This window comes from Sorex araneus, chromosome 3 (assembly GCF_027595985.1).
Source record: "Sorex araneus isolate mSorAra2 chromosome 3, mSorAra2.pri, whole genome shotgun sequence".
Classification (NCBI taxonomy): Eukaryota; Metazoa; Chordata; class Mammalia; order Eulipotyphla; family Soricidae; genus Sorex; species Sorex araneus.
The window spans coordinates 939,350-959,288 of record NC_073304.1 but is presented as its reverse complement, the minus strand read 5'-3'; the positions used below and the strand labels follow the sequence as shown (position 1 = coordinate 959,288).

The 19,939-nt window shown below is 43.6% G+C and overlaps 1 protein-coding gene across 9 annotated transcripts in view; it reads left to right on the top strand.

Moving 5' to 3' along the window:
* Window positions 1–19,939, top strand: part of MARK3 (microtubule affinity regulating kinase 3) — a 100,852-nt gene that overhangs the window by 15,487 nt on the left and 65,426 nt on the right. For 8 of the 9 annotated variants that reach the window (XM_055130122.1, XM_055130116.1, XM_055130121.1 and 5 more), the window contains exon 3: window positions 13,645–13,698. In XM_055130122.1, the coding sequence (XP_054986097.1) occupies window positions 13,645–13,698 (54 nt within the window). Of the gene's footprint in view, window positions 1–1,646; window positions 1,773–13,644; window positions 13,699–19,939 lie in introns of all 9 variants that reach the window. The other variant, XM_055130123.1, reaches the window with a different exon arrangement.

The following is a 19,939-nucleotide window of genomic DNA, read 5'->3' as shown; positions in this document are numbered from 1 at the left end:
AATTAGGTCCTGCTTCTGCAGTGGAGAGCAGTTTTGGAGAGGGTGCTCTTTCCCCAGGGATTCAGAGGCTTTTCTCTGTGCCAGGACTGAGTTGAACTGAATTGAGTTTTCAGACCCCTACTGATGTTTGATAATTCCTTATTGGTGTGGAGAAGCCCATCCCTAGCCTGGGGGATATGGTGCCACAAGAAACTGATTAGAGTATAGGATTGTAAGTGACTCTTTTTTTTTCCTTCTTTTTTTCTTTTCTTGCAGTGCCAGGGATTTAACTTTGGGCCACTTACATGTGAGGCATATGCTCTACCACTAAGACACAGCTCTGGCCTTAAAGTATTTGTGTTTTGCACTTTTTATTTACTAGAAGCTTTCTATTTATTTTTGTTTTGGAGCCACACCTGTTGGTGCTCAGGGCTTACTCCTGGCTCTGTGTTCAGGAATTCCTTCTAGTGGTATTTGGGGGACCATCTGAGCATGGTGCCTGAGATCAAACTGTGATGCTTTACTGCACGCAAGGCTCTAACCTTTGGTCTCTCAAGCCCTTTAATATGGAAGCTTCAGTTTTAAATAATTGTCTCATTTTACTACTTTCTTCTCTCTCTTTCTCTCTGTATATATACACTCTTTTTGGGTGAGGTGGGGGGTCAATATTTGGGCACACCTGGCTGCGCCTTAAGGGCACCATATTTGGTGCTATTTTGAATCGAGTTGGCTACTGTAAAGCAGCCGCCTTACCTGCTGTACTATCTATCTGGCCCTCTGTGTAGATTTTTTATTTCTACATTGTTTCTCCCTCTCTCTCTCTCTCTCTCTCTCTCTCTCTCTCTCTCTCTCTCTCTCTCTCTCTCTCTCTCTCTCTCTCTTTTTTTTTTTTTTTTTTGGCTTTTTGGGTCACACCCAGCGATGCACAGGGGTTACTCCTGGCTCTGCACTCAGGAATTACCCCTGGCCGTGCTCAGGGGACCATATGGGATGCTGGGAATCGAACCCGGGTCGGCCGTGTGCAAGGCAAACGCTCTACCCCCTGTATTATTGCTCCAGCCCCTCTCCTCTCTTTTAATGTTTTTTTCTTGCAGATGCTTTCTTTAGAATCTGGTTGTCTGTATTTAAAATGAAGCTCTAAAAAGGGTTGCATGCTTAGGATGTTGCATGCTTAGGATATGGTTCAGCAGAGCTTTTCTTTCGGAAGGTTTGACGCTTTAATCAGGAGACCCTGAGGTATCTGTCTTTAGAGAATCTTTTTTGGTACTTCTGTTTTTCTCTTAAGTAAGTCTCCTTTGTTCTGCTTGGAAAGAGTTGGTGATCCTGCACCTCAGTGTCTTACAGACACTTAATTGTACCCTTTTCATTTCAGCTTCTTTCCTTTTCTCTTTTGAGCCCATTGCTCTTGAGTGCAGGACTGGTCATCTGTATAGTATTTTCAATCTTAAGAATTTATTAGATTGGGGAGCAGCAGGCCCTGTACATAAACTTTGACTTTGTAATTAGCCCAGCTGTTCCCGTGTGACCTTTGGTTTTCTAGCTCTTTTGAAGTTGAGTTGGGGTAAATCATGTTATCTTTGGCTATAGTATTTTCTTCCCTTCGTTTACAGAAACTTACTGAAATATCTTTTCCACTAGGGTTGTGTTAATTTGTTCCTTGCTTTTAGGTTTGGGTTTGATTCCTGGCACTCCCTGTTCTTCCCCGGAGCCCATCAGGAGTGATGCCGGAGGGCAGAGCCAGGAGTAAGCCATGAGCACCATTGGTTGTAGCCCAGAAACCAGAGGGTAAAAATGTATGTTGAGAAACATAATTTACAATTACGGGGAAATTTTAAAATGTTAATATTATGCAGAATATGGTAATTGCATAAGTTCAATCCCCGGCATCCCATATGGTCCTGCAAACACCAACAGGAGTAATTCCTGATTGCAGGGCCAGGAGTAACCTGTGAGCATTGCTGGGTGTGACCCAAAAAGAAAAAAAAAAGAAAAAAAAACCTAGCACATAATAGCCTAAGACCATGAGCAAGGAGAAGATAGTGATTAAGTGAATGTTTATTCAAAAGAAATTTGGTGATGAAAAAAAAAGAGATAATGTCCAGATCAATTATTTCTACTGAAAAGTAATTGTAGCAAATTACAGACATAACTGAAAATCATAGACTTGATCAGTGGTTTTTAAAATTCAAATTAGAGTATTTATAGTGTGCAGAAGAAAACCTTTATTTCTACAAATTAAGTTGTGAAATGGAACGTCAGGGACTAGTTCGTTTTTCATGAACGTTGTCTTGGTGAGATTCAGCTGCAGTCTGACCTTTCCACATTCGGGATTGAAGTCGGCCAGCATTTGTGCTGCTTGGCTAATGTTTGGTGTTATTAGGACGATGTCATCAGCAAAGCAAAGGTTGTGTAGTTGCCGACCATCTATCTTCACTCCCATTTCTTCACATTCCAGTTGTCGTATGACGTTCTCAAGGGTGGCACTGAAGAGTTTCGGTGAAATGGTATCACCCTGCCGAACCCCTCTCAGTGAGCACTTCCTTGTAGAACGGTGAGATCCTACAGCTTGTGTAGGATCTGATGTACTGAGTTTGAACGCCCTGTTTGGCCAGGGCTTCGATGACTGCTTCAGTCTCAACAGAATCGAAGGCCTTCTTTAAATCGATGAACGTTGGACAGAGCGGCGTCTTGAACTCTTGTGAAACTTCGATGAGTTTGGTCACTGTGGGTATCGTTGATTGTGCTGAATCCTTTTCGGAACCCGGCTTGCTCACATGGTTGTCCTTTGTCTAGTGTTCTGCCTGTTCTATTCAGGATGACTCGAGTGAACAACTTGTAGACGATGGACAACAGGCAGATTGGGCCATAGTTGCTGATGTCGCGGATGTCTCCCTTCTTGTACAACAGAACAGTCCTGCTGGTTTTCCTTTCGGATGGAACCTTGCATTCAGACAGGAAGCATGTGAAGAGCCGAGCCAGTGTATTGATGAGTACTGGCGGCAGATTCTTCAGGTGTTTGGGTCTGACCTTGTCTGGACCAGGTGCTGTACTCGTCTTTAATGACAAAATGGCGTGTTGGATTTCGGAAGGGAGGACGTTGGGAACGACATCCATCCTGCGGAATTTGGTATGTGGGTAGGTGGACATGGCTATTGAAGAGATCTGAGTAGAAGTTGTGAATAATCCTCTCCATTGCCCTTATGCAAGATATGATAGATTCATCAGGACATTGGAGGGCAGTCATCTTGGTCTTGTGGTTGGCAAAGGACAGGCGAGCATTGCGAATACTTTTGCTGGCTTCTGCCACATCAGCCAGCATTGCTGCTTTTCTGTCTTGGAGGTCTTCCTTTATCGCTTCTCTGCACAGCTTTGCGAGCTCGGACGTTAGCTTGTGATTGCCTGAGGCTCGTGCCAGCCACGTTGGCGAATGAGCTTGAGAGTTTCCGAAGACAGGCGTCTGTTTGTGGCTTTCCCACTCTAGGCATTCTTCACGCAGTCATTTGAGGTGCTGAACCAGTCGGTCGTATTCCTCGTCGATGTTGTCAACGACGGCATCTTCCCATGTTGCTGCAGTAGTGCCAAAGAGCTCCCAATTGGTGGTCATTCTAGGAGTTCTCTTAAACTTAAACTTTGCAGATGTTTCTCCCACTCTATGAAGTAGAATTTTGCACGAAGGAGACGGTCCAATCCGTTTTGGAATTTGGGGACAATAGCGACATTGGTCAGGCAAAATGTCTGATTGAATAGGATGTGGTCAATTTCCTTGTGGAACTGTCCACCGGAAGACTCCCATGTCCAGCGTTTAGATTTGGCCTTCTGGAACTGTGAGTTACCGTGGATGGTCTTCGTCGACATGATGAACTCAGTCTCTCACCCTGTTTGTTCCATTCTAGGCCATGGGTCCCAATGTGGAGTTCTTCGGGCAACCTTCTCGGTCCTATCTTGGCATTAAAATCACGGACAGTGATCTTGTAGAAGGTGTGGTCTTCTTTATAGAACTTCTCCAGTTCCATGTAGAACTTCTCAATTCTTCATTGTAGTTGGATGTTGGTGTGTAGACAACGAAGATAAAAACTGCTGACTGTGTGCCACATCTATTAAAGGATAATTGTCAGATTCGGGTTGTTAGGCATTTGAATGAATGAATTGATGCTCATGACCAAGTTCGTGTTGACAAGGACACCGATGCCACCAGTGCCTCTGTTGCATGTTCTGAGGAACAGTTCTTCTCCAGTGTCGAAATGGTGTGATGTGATCGATGCCTTCTCACTTTGGTCAGACCACTGATGTCATACTTGATCTTCTGCGCTTGCACTATCAGGTCCTCGATGGATGCTTTCGATGCCAGCGTATGTGCGATGAAAGTACAGTCATTTTTGTCCTTCTTCGTTTTGGCAGTCTAGTTCATCCCTGAGATTTTATCAGCCTCTCCTTGCTCATACTTCTTAACGCTGCCGTATTGGGGGCTCTTTTGGTGTCATGGGAATGAGGCCCATTGTTGTTACTGTTTTTGGCATATCGAATAGGCCACGGGTAGCTTGCCAGGCTCTGCCGTGCGGGTGGAGTACTCTCGGTAGTTTGCCCGGCTCTCCGAGAGGGATGGAGGCTTTTAGGGCAGCCTCCAGTCGCCCTTACAGGTGTTCCCATGGTTCAGACCATATTTGAACCCCATCAAATATGGTGCGGAAATTATGGAAAATGGGTATTAAGTGTCTCATGGTATATTGCGCGGCCATCTGGGTTTGATCCCTGGGGCGCCGGAGATTGGAGGAGGCAGACAGAGGATCTTGTTTCTGGGTCTCGTTGAGCCTGGAGTCCAGGGTCGCAAAGTTCTGCATTACCTGGTTCTGTGTGGCTTCACTCATGCCTGAGGTTCGGCCTGAGTGTCCGGAAATCAGCCTGGAGCATGGCGGTGGCTGGATTGGTTGCTCTCAACGGAACGAACATCTCTGAATGCAGCAGCTATGTGTACCTGGGTCGAGAACTCAACATGAGGAACGACGTGGCGCCAGAACTGCGCAGGAGGAAGAGAGCAGCTTGGAATGCCTTCAAGAGTGTCGAAGAAGTGGTTAAAAGGACGAAGAACCTCCAGCTCTGGGCACATCTTTTCGACTCCACCATTCTTCCTGCACTAACATAGGCCTCAGAGATCTGGGCCCTACGAAAACAGGATGAGAACGCTATTCGGGTATCCCAAAGAGGAATCGAAAGAGCCATGCTTGGAGTATCACGTTTCACTCAAGTGAGAGAAGGAATCCGGAGTTTCGACCTCTGTCGACGATCAAGAATCAGGGATGCTGTCTCATTTGCCAAGGCATCAAAAATCAGATGGGCTGGACATGTAATGCGATTCAGAGATGACTGCTGGTCTAGGGCTGTTACTAACTGGATTCCACGGGACGTTAAAAGACCATGTGGCCGCCCACCTACGAGATGATCAAACTTCTTTGTCAATACCCCGAACAAATGGTTTGAGGCTCTTTGTGTTCCTTGAGTGAGCAGATACCATTGGGCTACACTAGCATGTGACGGACAAATGGAGACGTCATTGGCGCCTGCTCGAGCAAATCAAAGATCAATGGGATGACAAGTGATACAAGTGACAAAGATTCTTTGTCCCTCTCGTAGAGCCGGCAAGCTACCGAGAGTATGCTGCCCACACGGCAGAGCCTGGCAAGCTTCCTGTGGCGTATTCTAAATGCCAAAAGCAGTAACAATAACAGGTCTCATTCCCCGTACCTTGAAAGAACCTCCAATACAGCACAGTTGGGTAGGGCGGGTAAGGAGAGGCTGCTAAAATCTCAGGGCTGGGACGCATGGAGATGTTACTGGCTCCCGCTCGAGCAAATCCATGAACAACAGCATGACAGTGATACAGTGAAGTTGTGAAATATTGCATAGTGAGATTTTATTTTATTTTTTGCTTTTTGGGTCATACCCAGCAATGCTCGGGCTTACCCCTGGCTCTGCACTCAGGAATTACTTCTGGGGGTGCTTGGGGAACCATATGGGATGTCAGGGATTGAACCCAGTTTGGCTGCGTGCATTGCAAAAGCCCAACCTGCTATTCTGTCGTCCCGGCCCTCATATTGAGAATTTTAAAAATATTGTGGGGGCTGTAGCAATAGTACAGCGGTTAAGACGCATGCCTTGCTGACCCAGGTTCAATCCTTGGCGTCACACATGGTCGTCCGGCACTGCCATGAGTAATCTTTGAGCACTGCTGGGTTTGCACCCCCCATGTTGTAAAATATGAAAAACATAAAATCTACCATTTAATAATTTGTTTTTCAAAATTCTTGGGTCACACCTGGCAATGATCAGGATTACTTTTAGCTCTACGCTCCAGAACTGCTTCTGGCATTGCTCAGTGGACCCATATGGGATGCTGGGGATCGAACCCGATTGGGTATGTATGAGGCAAGTGCCTTATCTGTTGTACTATCTCTCCAGCCCTACCATTGACCAATTTTTTAAAAAATTAAATATAGGACACTTCACAAGTTTGCCTGTCATCCTTGAGACAGGGCTGTGATGATCTTTTCTATATCCTTCCATTTTTTTCTGTTTGGGTCACACTAGTAATGCTCAGGGTTTACTCCTGGCTTTGCACTAAGGATTCATTCCTGGTGGGATCTGTGGACCATATGGGATACCGGGAATCGAACCTAGGTTGGACTTCATGCAAGGCAAATGTCCTACTTGCTGTACTCTTTTTCCAGTCCCTGTTTCAAAACGTTTTAGGATAAATGCCTCTGGTTTTACTTTCTGTTTATAAATGGTCCCAATTTTAGGCCACTTTCATTTTTTTCTTTATTTAATTTTTATTTTTGAGTCACACCAGTGGTTCTCAGGGGTTACTCCTGGTTCTGTAATCAGGAATTACTCCTGGCGGTAGTAGGGGTCCTTATGGGATGCTGGGAATTGAACCCATGCAAGGCAAATGCCCTACCCGATGTGCTGTCACTCCAGCCCCATCTTGATTGTTATGGCAAGTACTTCCAGTACTATGTTGAATAGAAGTGGAGAGAGTGGGCAACCTTAACTTGTGCCTGACCTTGGATGGATTTTAGTTTCCTCCTATTGAGTATAATGAATGCTGTGGACTTGTGGTAAATGGCTTTGACTATATTGGGGAAATTTTCTTCCAATTCCCATTTTGTTGAAAATTTTTTATCCTGAATGAGTGTTCGATCTTGTCAGATTCTTTCTCTGCATCTACTGATATGGTTATATGGGTTTTACTTTTTTTTATTATTAATATGGTGTATTATATTGACTGACTTGTATATGTTAAACTGTCCTTGCTGTCCTTGCATCCCTGGATGAATCCTACTTGGTCATGATGTGTGATCTTTTTGATGAATTGTTGGAGTCTCTATGCTAGTATTTTGTTGAGAATCTTTGTATTTTTATTCATCATGAATATCAGCTTGTAATTCTCTCTCTCCCTCTCTCTCTCTCACTTTGTCTGCTTTTGGTATCAGGTTGATCCTTTAAATTTCTATCCTGTCTGTTGTGATGTCTCTCTCTTCCTCTCTCCTACCCGCCTCCCTTCCTTCCTTCCTGAATTTTTGGCCACACCCAGCATTGCTCAGGTTTATTTTTGGCTCAGCACTCAGAAATCACTTCTGATGGTCCTCAGGGTACTATATAGGATGCTGGGCGATCAAAGCCAGGTTGGCTTCACGCAAGGCAAGTGCCCTGCCTGCAGTACTGTCACTTTGCAACTCCCGAGCCCCACCCCTGCTTCATTTCTGTTAAGGATCTCTTTGTAAGTCTTGCTAGTGGTGTATTGATCTTGTTTAGTTTTTCAAAGAACCAGCTATTGACTTCATATATATTTTGGGTTTTGTTTTTGCTTTTGGGTCATACCCAGTGATCCTCAGGGTTTATTCCTGGATCTGCACTCAGGAATTTATTCTGGCCGTGCTTAGGGAACTGTAAGAGATGTCAGGAATTGAACTTGGTCAACTGTGTGCTAGACAAACACAATTTTTTTTTTTTTTTTTTTTTTGCTTTTTGGGTCACACCTGGCGATGCACAAGGGTTACTCCTGGCTCTGCACTCAGGAATTACCCCTGGCAGTGCTCAGGGGACTATATGGGATGCTGGGAATCGAACCCGGGTTGGCCACGTGCAAGGCAAATGCCCTACCTGCTGTGCTATCACTCCAGCCCCTCAATTTTTTTTTAAATTCCAGTTCTTAATTTCTGTTCTTAAGTTTTATTATTTTTCTTGTCTGCTTTGGACTTCTTTTGGTCATTTTCCAATTTTTTAAGCGGTACAGTATTTATATGGGCCTTTCCTTCCTTATGGATTCTTGGAGAGCTGTAAACTTTCCTCTTAAAACCGCATTTGTGAGCCGGAGCAATAGCACAGAGGGTAGGGCGTTTGTTTTGCATGAGGCCAACCCGGGGTTCAATTCCCAGCATCCCATATGGTCCCCCAGCACCACCAGGAATAATTCCTGAATGCAGAGCCAGGAGCAGCCCCTTGAACATAACTGGGTGTGACCCCCCCAAAAAAAAAGAAAAAAGTCCCTAATTAAAAAAATACCTACATTTGCTGTGTCCCACAACTTTTGATATTTTGGTATTTTCTTTTGTTTCTAGAAATCCTTTAACTTCTTTGTTGATAGTCTCTGTGACCCACTAGTTATTCAGTTGTTAGCTGTTTAATTTTCAGGTTTTTGATTTAATTCTCCATTCTATTTGTGATTAATTTCTATTTTCAGTGCATCATGGTCTAAAAAGATAGTTGATAATATTTCTGTCTTTTTGATTTTTGACAAACCCTCTACTCGCTGTACTGTCTCTCCAGCCCTCTTCAGTTCTTTTTTTTTTTTTTTTTTGGGTCACACCCAGTGATGCTTAGGGGTTATTCCTTGCCTTGCACTCAGGAATTACTCTGGGTGATGCTCTGGGGACCAACTGAAATGCTGGGGCTCGAATTCCAGTCTACTGCATGCAAGGTGTATTATTGCTCTAGCCCCTCTTTTGCATTATTTCACTGTCTCCCACTATTTCATTTAATAGGTCTGCTGTAGATCATAGGGAAACTCCTTTATATGTGACTTCCTTCTTTGATCTTGCTGTTTTCAGTACTGTTTCTCTTATCTATGGTTTTCATCATTCTGTTTAGGATATGTCTTGAAGTGTTTTATTTGAGTCTCTTAACTGGTACCCTTTTATTTTATTTGCATCTCTTAACTGGTGCCTTTTTATTTTATTTGGGTCTCTTAACTTGCTTTCTGGATCTGGATGTACGCACTCTCTAGCTCTGGGATCTTTTTTTTTTTTTTTTCCTTTTTGGGTCACACCCGGCGATGCACAGGGGTTACTCCTGGCTCTGCATTCAGGAATCACCCCTGGCGGTGCTCAGGGGACCATATGGGATGCTGGGAATCGAACCCGGGTCGTCCGCGTGCAAGGCAAATGCCCTACCCGCTGTGCTATTGCTCCAGCCCCAGCTCTGGGATCTTTTCAACAATGATGTCTTTGAGTGTTACTGTTTCTTTGGGGTTGTCTTTCTCTCCTTCCAGGACTCGGATGATTCATGTGATATTCTTCCTGATTTTATTCCAAGTTCTCTTGTCTGCTGTTCATTTTTTTTTTTCTTTTTGGGTCACACCTGGCAATGCACAGGGGTTACTCCTGGCTCTGCACTCAGAAATTACCCCTGGAGGTGCTCAGGGAACCATATGGGATGCTGGGAATCGAACCCAGGTCGGCTGTGTGTAAGGCAAATGCCTACCTGCTGTGCTATTGCTCCATCCCCGCCTGGAGGTTTTCTGCATCTCATCTTGGAGCTAACTGATTCTGTCCTCCGCTGCTGTTAATTTACTGTTGAGGCCTTCCATTGAGTTTTATAGTTCACCTATCAAAATTTTAATTCTGACATTTCTGAATGCAGTTTTCTGCTCTCATGACCTTGTGTATTTTACTGCCTGTCCATTCCATTCTTTGAGTTCATTAAACATCCTCAACATTTCCTTTCTGAAAAAAATTTTTTTTTTTTTTTTGCTTTTTGGGTCACAACCCAGCGATGCTTAGGGGTTACTCTGGCTTTACACTCAGGAATTACTCCTGGCGGTGCTTGGGGGACCATATGGGATGCCGGGGATCGAACCCGGGTCGGCCACGTGCAAGGCAAACACCCTACCCGCTGTGCTATCGCTCCGGCCCCTCCTTTCTGAAAATTTTTTCAAAGAGATTGTATAGGTGGATATTCCTGGTTGAGACTTCAGTGTTCCAATATCTGTCCACTTCTGTGGTGGAGTTCTGGACTTACTTCCCATGGTGCCTCTGGTAGTCTGGAAGTGATTTTTGTGCAGTACACTATTGACATCCCCACCACTGCCAGGTATGCCAGGGAAACTCCGTGGGTAGTGGTCTCTTTTTTCCCTTCCAATGTGGTGTTTCTGTGTAATCGTGGGGAATCTCTTGTGCTGATTGACGGAATGTGTTCTTTGTCCAGAACTAACTTACTCTGTGATTAGGGTCTGTTGTTTCTTGCTATTGTTTGTGGGGTTTTGTGGGAATGTTGATTGGAAATGGGTTAGTACACTGTTGACCTAAGGTGGTTGGAGTAGCAAGGCTGCCCTTATGAAAGTTCAGTACAAGGAGCCAGGATGTGGGTGTTTGAGATACAGAGAGGAAGCTTATCTGGTGGTATCGTTAGTGGCCAATCAGTTTGGGAAACCATATTTTTTCTGGTCTGACCTGTGGGAGGAGCCAAGGATCTGCTCCTTTAGTTAGGGTCTGACCAGTTTGATGTCTCCCAGTCCACACATTAACTACACGCACACACACACACACACACACACACACACGTGTACATAGAACATATAAACATGTAACTGTATCTGTTTAATTGTATATAAATGTACAGTTCTTGACCATGAGTTTAGTTATCTACTTGTACATATAAGTATATAAATGTATAAATATATATACATATTTATTTATGATTGAACTCAGGTTCTCACACATGTAAGGTAAATATTCTACCACTGAGCTAAATCCCTGACTCTTGGGTCTGTTTATAAGGAAATCCACATTAGGGACAAGAGAGTGTACAGTGGTGAGTGTGCTTGCCTTGTGCATGCCAACACAGGTTCAATCCCTGGCACCCCATATAGTCCTGTGAGCCCCACCAGGAGCGATCCCTTAGTGCAGAGCAAGAAGTGATCCCTGAGTACAGTCAGATGTGGCTCAAAAACAAACCAAAATAAAAAAAAGAAGAAAGAAAATCCACATATAAATAGATCTGTGTATTTTTTTTTTAATTTTTATTGAATCACCATGTGGAAAGTTACAAAGTTCTCAGGTTTATGTCTCAGTTATATAATATTCAAACACCCATCCATTCACCAGTGCCCATATTCCACCACCAAAAACCCCAGTATACCCCCTGCCCCCGCCCCCCACCCCCAACTGTATAACTGATGAATTTCACTTCATTTTCTCTTTACCTTGATTACGTTCCATACTTAACACAAAACTCACTATTGTTGTTGGAGTTTCCCCCCAAGAAAGACCGCCCTACTACCAAGGAAGCATTTGATAATTAGTTTTCCATTAAAAGATTGTATGTTTTCAGTTTTTAGAAAAGGTCACGCGGCCACATTAGCAGCCGCGCGGTTTGGAGTTGTCCCAGTCCCGCATCCTGGAGCCGTGTTAGTTGCTGCTCAGTGTCACCGGGGCCCCATCTGGAGGTGTGGTGGCTGCACCTCCTCCGTCTGGATCCCCAGTGTTGCTGGCCCGGTGTTGGGTCCGGAGCATTCTCCAGCCACGTTACTCACCAGAACGCCCACCCGGCTTCTTCTCTGTTGAATGTGGCAAGATGGCGCTGAGGGTGGGTCGAGGGCGGATCTGTGTATTTTAAACTTGATCAAATTTGTTGTTCAGAGATCACCTTTACAAATAAAAACTTAGCATCTTTAACTATGTATTGTTATGTGTATTTATTATACATTATACTTAATGTATCCCAATCTTCATCTCCAGGACTATTCATGCTTCCGAACTGCAAGTTTGCCACAATTCAGCAGGAACTCCCTCTGCTGTTTCCTTCCAGTCCTGGCAGCCAATAGTCTACTTTCTCTTTAGTTTTTGTTGTTGGTTTTTTTTTGTTTGTTTTGTTTTTGCTTTTTGGGTCACACCTGGCGACGCACAGGGTTTACTCCTGGCTCTGCACTCAGGAATTACTCCTGGCAGTGCTCAGGGGACCATATAGGATGCTGGGGATTTCCGCATCAAGGCAAACGCTCTAGCCACTGTGCTATCGCTCCAGCCTCTCTTCAAAGTTTTTCTTTTTATTTTTTGTGGGGGGGGGGTCACACCCGGTGATGCACAGGGGTCACTCCTGGCTCTGCACTCAGGAATTACCCCTGGCAGTGCTCAGGGGACCATATGGGATGCTGGGAATCGAACTCGGGTCGTCCGCGTGCAAGGCAAACACCCTACCTGCTGTGCTATCACTCCAGCCCCTCTTTAAAGTTTTTTAAAGCTATTTTGTATACCTCAAGAGTGAAATCATACAGTATTTGTCTTACTGTGATTTATATTTTTTTCACTGATCATAACCTCCATGTTGTGGCATGTACGAATTGCTGTTCTTTTTGAGGCTGAGTAACATTCTATTTGTATTTGCCACGTCAGGCTTACTCATCCATCTCTAGACCTTGTGTCATGATGTACCCTTAGATTTTGATATCCAGTAGTTTCATATGATGAATATTGTGCTGATTTTTCTCTCTTTCACTTTGTGGAGATTTCTTTTCTCTTGTCTGTATGTATTAAATACAAAATGTTATGATAGTATGGACTGGAGCAATAGCACAGTGGGTAGGTCATTTGCCTTGCACACGGCCGACCCGGGTTCGACTCCTCCGTCCCTCTTGGAGAGCCCGGCAAGCTACCGAGAGTATCCCGCCCGCATAGCAGAGCCTGGCAGGCTACCCAGAATATATTGGTATGCCAAAAACAGTAACAAGTTTCACAATGGAGACATTACTGGTACCCACTTGAGCAAATTGATGAACAACGGGACAACATTGCTACAGTGCTATGATAGTATATTTATTTACATGCATTTTCTATTTCATTTATTTATTTTTGTTGTTGTTATTTTGGTTTGGGGGCATCCTGAGTGCCTCAGGTTACTCACAGCTTCCTCCTGGCTCTGCTCGGGGTTGACTCCTGGTGGTGCTCAGGGGACCATGTGAAATGCGTGGTGAGGGGGGGTCTGTCACGTGTGGGCTGTGTGCAAGCAAGTGCCCTACTTTCTGTACTCTCTCTCCAGCCCCTGAGTTCTTATTTTTTATAATAAAATTTATAAAATATTTTAACTAATTGGTCAAAAGTAGGTTTTGACACGTACTTTATTTTTTTTCCTTTTTGGGTCACATCCAGCGATGCACAGGGGTTATTCCTGGCTCTGTGCTCAGGAATTACTCCTGGCAGTGCTCAGGGGTCCATATGGGATGCTGGGCATCAAATCTAGGTCAGCCGTGTGCAAGGCAAATACCCTACCCACTGTGCTATCACTCGAGCCCCTTGACATGTACTTTTTCAGACAGTGTCTCGATATTTATAAAACTAATACTAGCTTATGATTAGTAAATACTTAAAATTCACCAATGCTTATTTTTTCCCCTAGGTTGCAATAAAAATAATTGACAAAACTCAGTTAAATCCAACAAGTCTTCAAAAGGTAAGACTGACCTGTTTTACTAATTTATTTACTTGTTTAAAGGTTATTTTGGTTTGGTGGCTGGGGAGGTAAGGGAAAGTGGTTCATAACTGGTGATGTTTAGGCATTATTCCTTGCCCTGCAGTCAGGAATTGCATGTGAGAGTTCTCGGGACCATATGGGATGGGATGGAATGGTGGGATCGAACCTGGGTCAATGATGTTCAAGGCAAACCCTCGAACCTGCTGTACTGTTGCTCTAGCCCTCTATTACAGTGTTTAAAAAATGATTTTCACTAATTGCTAATTTGTTATTAGCAAATTAACAATAACAAATTGCTAATTTGTTTTAGCAATCAATGACATCTATCTGAAGGCTATACTTTGGGGGCTACACCTGGGTTGCTCAGGGGTTACTTCTGGCTTTGCCCTTAGGAATTCCTCCTGGCGATGCTCAGGGGGAACATAACATACTCTGGCATCAAAACCAGTTCAACTGTTTGTAAGGCGAGTGTCCTACTTGCTGTACTGTTGCTCCAACTCTGAGGGCTATGCTTTTTAATGGGATATTCTAAATTTGGTGGATTTTGTTAAATGACAAAACATTGTAGTTTCATGTAGACTTTATGTAGAATCATGCACCTTTCTTAAAACTAACATATATGACCTGGGTTTGATCCGCAGCATCCCATGTGAGTTCCCTGAGTACCAGCATAAGTGATCCTTGAGCGCAAAGTCAGGAGTTACCCCTGAGGACCATTGGGTGTGGTCCTAAAACAAAAAAAATTTTTTTAGGGATTGAAAAAAAAGACTGGGCTGGAGAGATAGTACGGTATGTAGGGCATTTTCCTTGCATACAGCTGACCTGGGTTTGATCCTGGGCACCCCAGTGTTCCCCTGAGCACTGCCAGGTGTGTGTCTCCCCCCCTCACACACACACACAAAGAAAGAAAAAGAAAAATCCTTGACTTTGTCACATAGCTGAATGACTGACATGACCTTGAGCAATTCAGGTTGTTGAGAACATTGTTTGTGTGTGAGTGAAGAGAGCATTGTATAGCCACTTTAATTTTTTTTTAAGGACAATAAAATAAAAAAAAAATTGTATCACTCGAATTGCACAGTTACAAAGGTATTTATGATTAAATTTCAGGTGTGCATTGTTACAATAGCCTGAGTTTCCCTCCCGCCCCTCATCCTGCCTCTGACAGGCACTTTCCCCCTGCCCCAGTGTCCTTCTGTTTCCTTCCCTAATTTGTCCCTCTCACTTGTGCCCCAGTGCCATGCTTCCTACTGAAAACCAGTTCTCCTGCTCTTTGTTTTTGTTGCCATCATGCATTTGACATACCTATGCAAGATTTCTTTATATCCCACACGTGAGAGGTTATTCTGAGTCTGTTTCTCCCTGACTACTTTCACTCAACATAATATTCTGCAGCTGAATTCATCTATGTAGTGGCAAATTGCCTGGCTTTATTTATTTATTTTTTAAAGACTGTAATACTCCACTGTCTATGTACCATATGTTTTGCTTTTTGGGTCACACCCAGCGATGCTCAGGGGTTACTCCTGGCTCTGCACTCAGGAATTACCCCTGGCGGTGCTTGGGGGACCATATGGGATGCCGGGGATTGAACTCGGATGTGCCGTGTGCAAGGCAAACACCCTACCAGCTGTACTATTGCTCTGACCTGTACCAGGTTTTTTTATCCAGTCATCTATTCATGGACACTTGGGTTATTTTCATATTTTCACTATTGTATGTAGTACATAATAAATATAGGAGTTTGGATGTCTTTTCTGATTTGTACCTTTGGTTCCGTGGGATACATTCCCAGGAGTAAGTTCCTGGGTCATATGGAGACTCAGTTCCTAGTTGTTTTTTTTGTTTGTTTGTTTGTTTTGCTTTTTGGGTCACACCCAGCGATGCTCAGGGGTTACTCCTGGCTTTGCATTCAGGAATTATTCCTGGCAGTGCTTGGGGGACCATATGGGATGCCGGGGATCGAACCCGGGTCGGCCGCGTGCAAGGCAAACGCCCTACCCGCTGTGCTATCGCTCCGGCCCCCTCAATTCCTAGTTTTTTGAGGAATGTTCATACTGTTTTCCAAAATGGCTGGACCAGTCGACATTCCCACCAGCAGTGAACAAGGGTCACTTTTCCCCACATTGTTGCCAACATTGGTTGTTATTATTCTTTGTGATGTATGCCAGTGTCTATGGTGTGAGGTAATACCTCATTGTTGTTTTGATTTGCATTTCCCTGATGATTAGTAATATAGGGTATTTTTTAATATGCTTTTTCGTCATTTGTAGTTTTTTTAAGAAGTTCCTGTTCATCTTTTCTTCCCATTTTTGGATAGGGTTGGTTGTTTTTCTTTTAGACTTCTTCCAGTGCTTTATATATCTTGGATATTAGCCCTTTGTCAGATGAGTGGTGAGCACACAATTTCTCCCAGTGTGGGCTGTCTTTGTATTGTGGTCATAATTTCCTTTGAGGAGCAGAGAAGCTTCTCATTTGTTATTTCTGTTTCTACTTGCGTGATCAGTGGTGTTTCATCCTTTAAGATGCCTGCAGCTTCCATTAATGGGGCAGTCTGTCTAAAATTAGGACTTTGTAAGCTTTTTCATTTGTGACCCCTTTCGCCTGGGAATTCATCATAGATGAGTACTGTCAGAAATATCTCAAATTCATCATATCATTGATTTTGAACTAATTATTGATCATTCTTCAGAAATTACTCCCTTTTTTTTTTACAGCTCCCACATTGTTATGCGACCCATAGTTCAAGAAATTAGACCTTAGATTATTTAGAGGATCTTTTAATTTCTCATCTCTGGAATGGAGATACCTTCAGGACTGGAGATGTGTATTAGTGATAGAACACATGTTTGCATGTGTGAGGCCCTAAATTTGCTCCCAGCACCCTCCTCCAAAAAGTAGATGGTGTGGGGGCTGGAGCCATAGTACAGCGGGTAGGGCATTTGCCTTGCAGTGACTGACTGGGTTCCGATTCCTAGCATCCCATATGGTCCCCTGTGCATCGCCAGGTATGACCCAAAAAGCAAAAAAAAAAAAAAGATAGTATGTACAGAAAAGCAACTGTCAGTGGCAAACCACTGCATATGTAACGTATTCTGAGTATAATTTTTTGTGTGTTCTTAATTTGATTATTTTTCTGTTTACATCATAATTTTGAAGCCATGTGTACACACACAGTCATAGATACAGGCTTTATCTTGTATTAAACTTGATATTTAAACAAGTGGTATTGAGGGGCTGGGAGATAACTTAAAGGATTTGAAAATGGGATACACCTGGGTTGGATTCTGACACTGCTTCATACCCCAAACACTGCCAACATTCTACCCCCACCCAGCACCTTGCCAGGACTAGCCTTTAGCATCCCAGGGTGTGACCCAACAAATATACAAATGGGATTTTGTTTGTTTGTCCTGGGGTCACTTGGCAGTCTCAGGGCTTGCACCTGGCTCTGTGCTCAGGGATCACTCCTGGAGAGATGTGGTGATCTTATGGAATACAGGGGATTGAACCTAGGTTGATCATGTGCACGGCAAGTTCCCTACTGGCTGCACCCTCTCTCTGGCCCCAATAAGTGGTTCTTTAGGGTATATGATTTTCAGCATGACCCTGGAGCTGGTAAAAATTTCTGCTCTTGGACTAGGGATATTGCTTAAATGATGAGTGCTAATGCTTTGCACGTGGGAGGCCTGAATTCAGTGTCCATCACTGCATAGTCTCCTGCGTATCACTGGGAGTGACTCCTCAGCAGTGTGCAGGGAGTAACCTCTGAGTTGTAACCCCCCAAAACCTGGGAGGGAGAAATTTCTTGATCTTTGATTTCTTCATATGTTTCTGTGAACATGGTACTAGTTAAATTAGAAGTTACTTAAATTTGGTATTCAGAACTAAAAATTAGCAAAATAATGTGTACTTACATATTATTTTGTATATGAGGTTACTGAGATTTTAATTCAGTATTCTTATAATGCAACAAAATCTACTATTTAAATCTGCCTTTCTAAAAGTATTCTTGGGGAGTGGATGGGATTGGGCAACAGCTTGCGGTGCTCAGGGCTTTCTCTCACTTTGTGTTCAGGGGTACTCCTGATGGGTCTCAAGGGACCAGTTGAGATACTGGGAATTGAACCCAGGTTGGCAGTGTTCAAGGCAAATGCTGTTCCTGCTGTACTATCATTCAAACACCCTAAATTTTTTTTGGTTAGTGTTTAATTGCTGTGATTCTATCTAACTGTGCTCTTTGTCACATCATAATCAGCTTCGCATATGGTAGGTTGCTTAGTGTGGTAATTTGATTAGAGGTATTTGCAAAAGCATAACCGGTGCATAAAAATATAATAGGTAAGACTTTAATATTTGTTTGTGGGGACTGGAGTGATAGTATAGGGGTGAGACGGTTGCGCTGTCCCTAGAGAGACAGGAGACACTGCTGCCCTGACCATCACAGGGACTATTGACTACTCAAATGAGCCAGTCCTCAGCATTCTGCTTGGCCTTGTCTTTCCCTGTGAAGGACTTGCCTAACTCTCCTAGCCTCCTGATTGCTTACATGTAATCCTGAGGACCCTTTTCTCTCTTGGGAAGTGTAACTAGCTTTTCGGAGGCAGGTCTTTCCTGGTCTCTTTGCTGACTCGACTGAACAGTAGCAAAGTCAGCAGTTTAAGATAGCAAGGTGAAGGGATTAAAAAGATCATGTAGGATTTCAATGGAAAATAGGAGTGTCCTCAGTAGTGCCTACTGCACCAAGTTTTGTCATGTCTCTCAGGAGTTGAAATTACTCAATTCAACTTAATTCCCAGTTAGCATACTGAGTGAACCTATGTGATTTCCCATAGCATTTTGGTTATGCCTTAACTTGTAATAATTTTTCACCAAGTGAAAAAGGTTGTAAAATTTGCGTATTCTCTTTATTGGCGGTTGGGTCATACCTGCCAGTGCTTGGGGCTTACTCCTGGATCTGTGCTCAGGGATCACTTCTGGCGGGGGTTAGGGGACCATCCAGGGTGTTGGGGATCGAAGTGTGCAAGGGACACCCCCTACCTGCTCTACTGTCTTTCTGGCCCTGCATATTTATTCTTTTTTTTTTTTTTTTTTGCTTTTTGGGTCACACCCAGCGATGCTCAGGGGTTACTCCTGGCTCTGCACTCTTAGAAATTACTCCTGGCCGTGCTTGGGGGACATAAGGGATGCTAGGGATTGAACCCAGATCCGCCACATGCAAGGCAAACACCCTACCCACTGTACTATCTCTGCAGCCCCATATTTATTCTTTAAAAAATTGTTTTCACCTTATACTTTATATAAACATCATGTTTTACAAAGTTATTCATGATGGTTTGTTACAGGCATTCAATATTCCAATACCAGTCTCACCACCATTATACCTTCCTTTCACTATTGTCTCCAATTTTCCCAAGTCTGTTCCCATAGCAGGCCCTCAGTAATTTATTTTATGTTGCTTGTTATCAATAATTTGCTAACAGAATGATCAAAAAATATTTCCTTGAAAAGTATCATGCTAAGTGAAGTGAGTCAGAAAGAGAGAGACAGGCATAGAAAGATTGCACTCATCTGTGGAATATAGAATAATAGACTAGGAAACTAACACCCAAGAATAGTAGAAATAGTACCAGGAGGTTGACTCCATGGCTTGGAGGCTGGTCTCTCATTCTGGGCAACTCAGAGAATGGAACACCAAGTAAAATGTGGTCGGAGGTCATGCGGGGGAAGGGTGATGCATGCCGAATGTAGGCTAGAGACTGAACACAATGGCCACTCAACACCTTTATTGCAAACCACAACACCTAATCAGAGAGAGAGAACAAAAGGGAATACCCTGCCATAGTGGCAGTGTGGGGTGGGGGGAGACGGGACTGGGGAGGGTGGGAGGGATGCTGGGTTTACTGGTGGTAGAAAATGGGCACTGGTGAAGGGATGGGCTCTCGAAATCTGTATGGGGGAAACATGAGCACAAAAATGTATAAATCTGTAATTGTACCCTCACGGTGACTCACTAATTAACAATAAATAAAGTATAAAAAATATTTCCTTGGAAGATAATTAGTGTAAATTGTTGTATTGCACCATGGAGATATTAAGTACTTGTTTGCGAGATTACTAAGAGGTTAAGCCTTCTATGTTCATGTTTTGTTAATTGAGATTGGTTACCTTCTATATTACATCCCATCCAATCTGGTGTGCTAATATTGGTTTATCGATA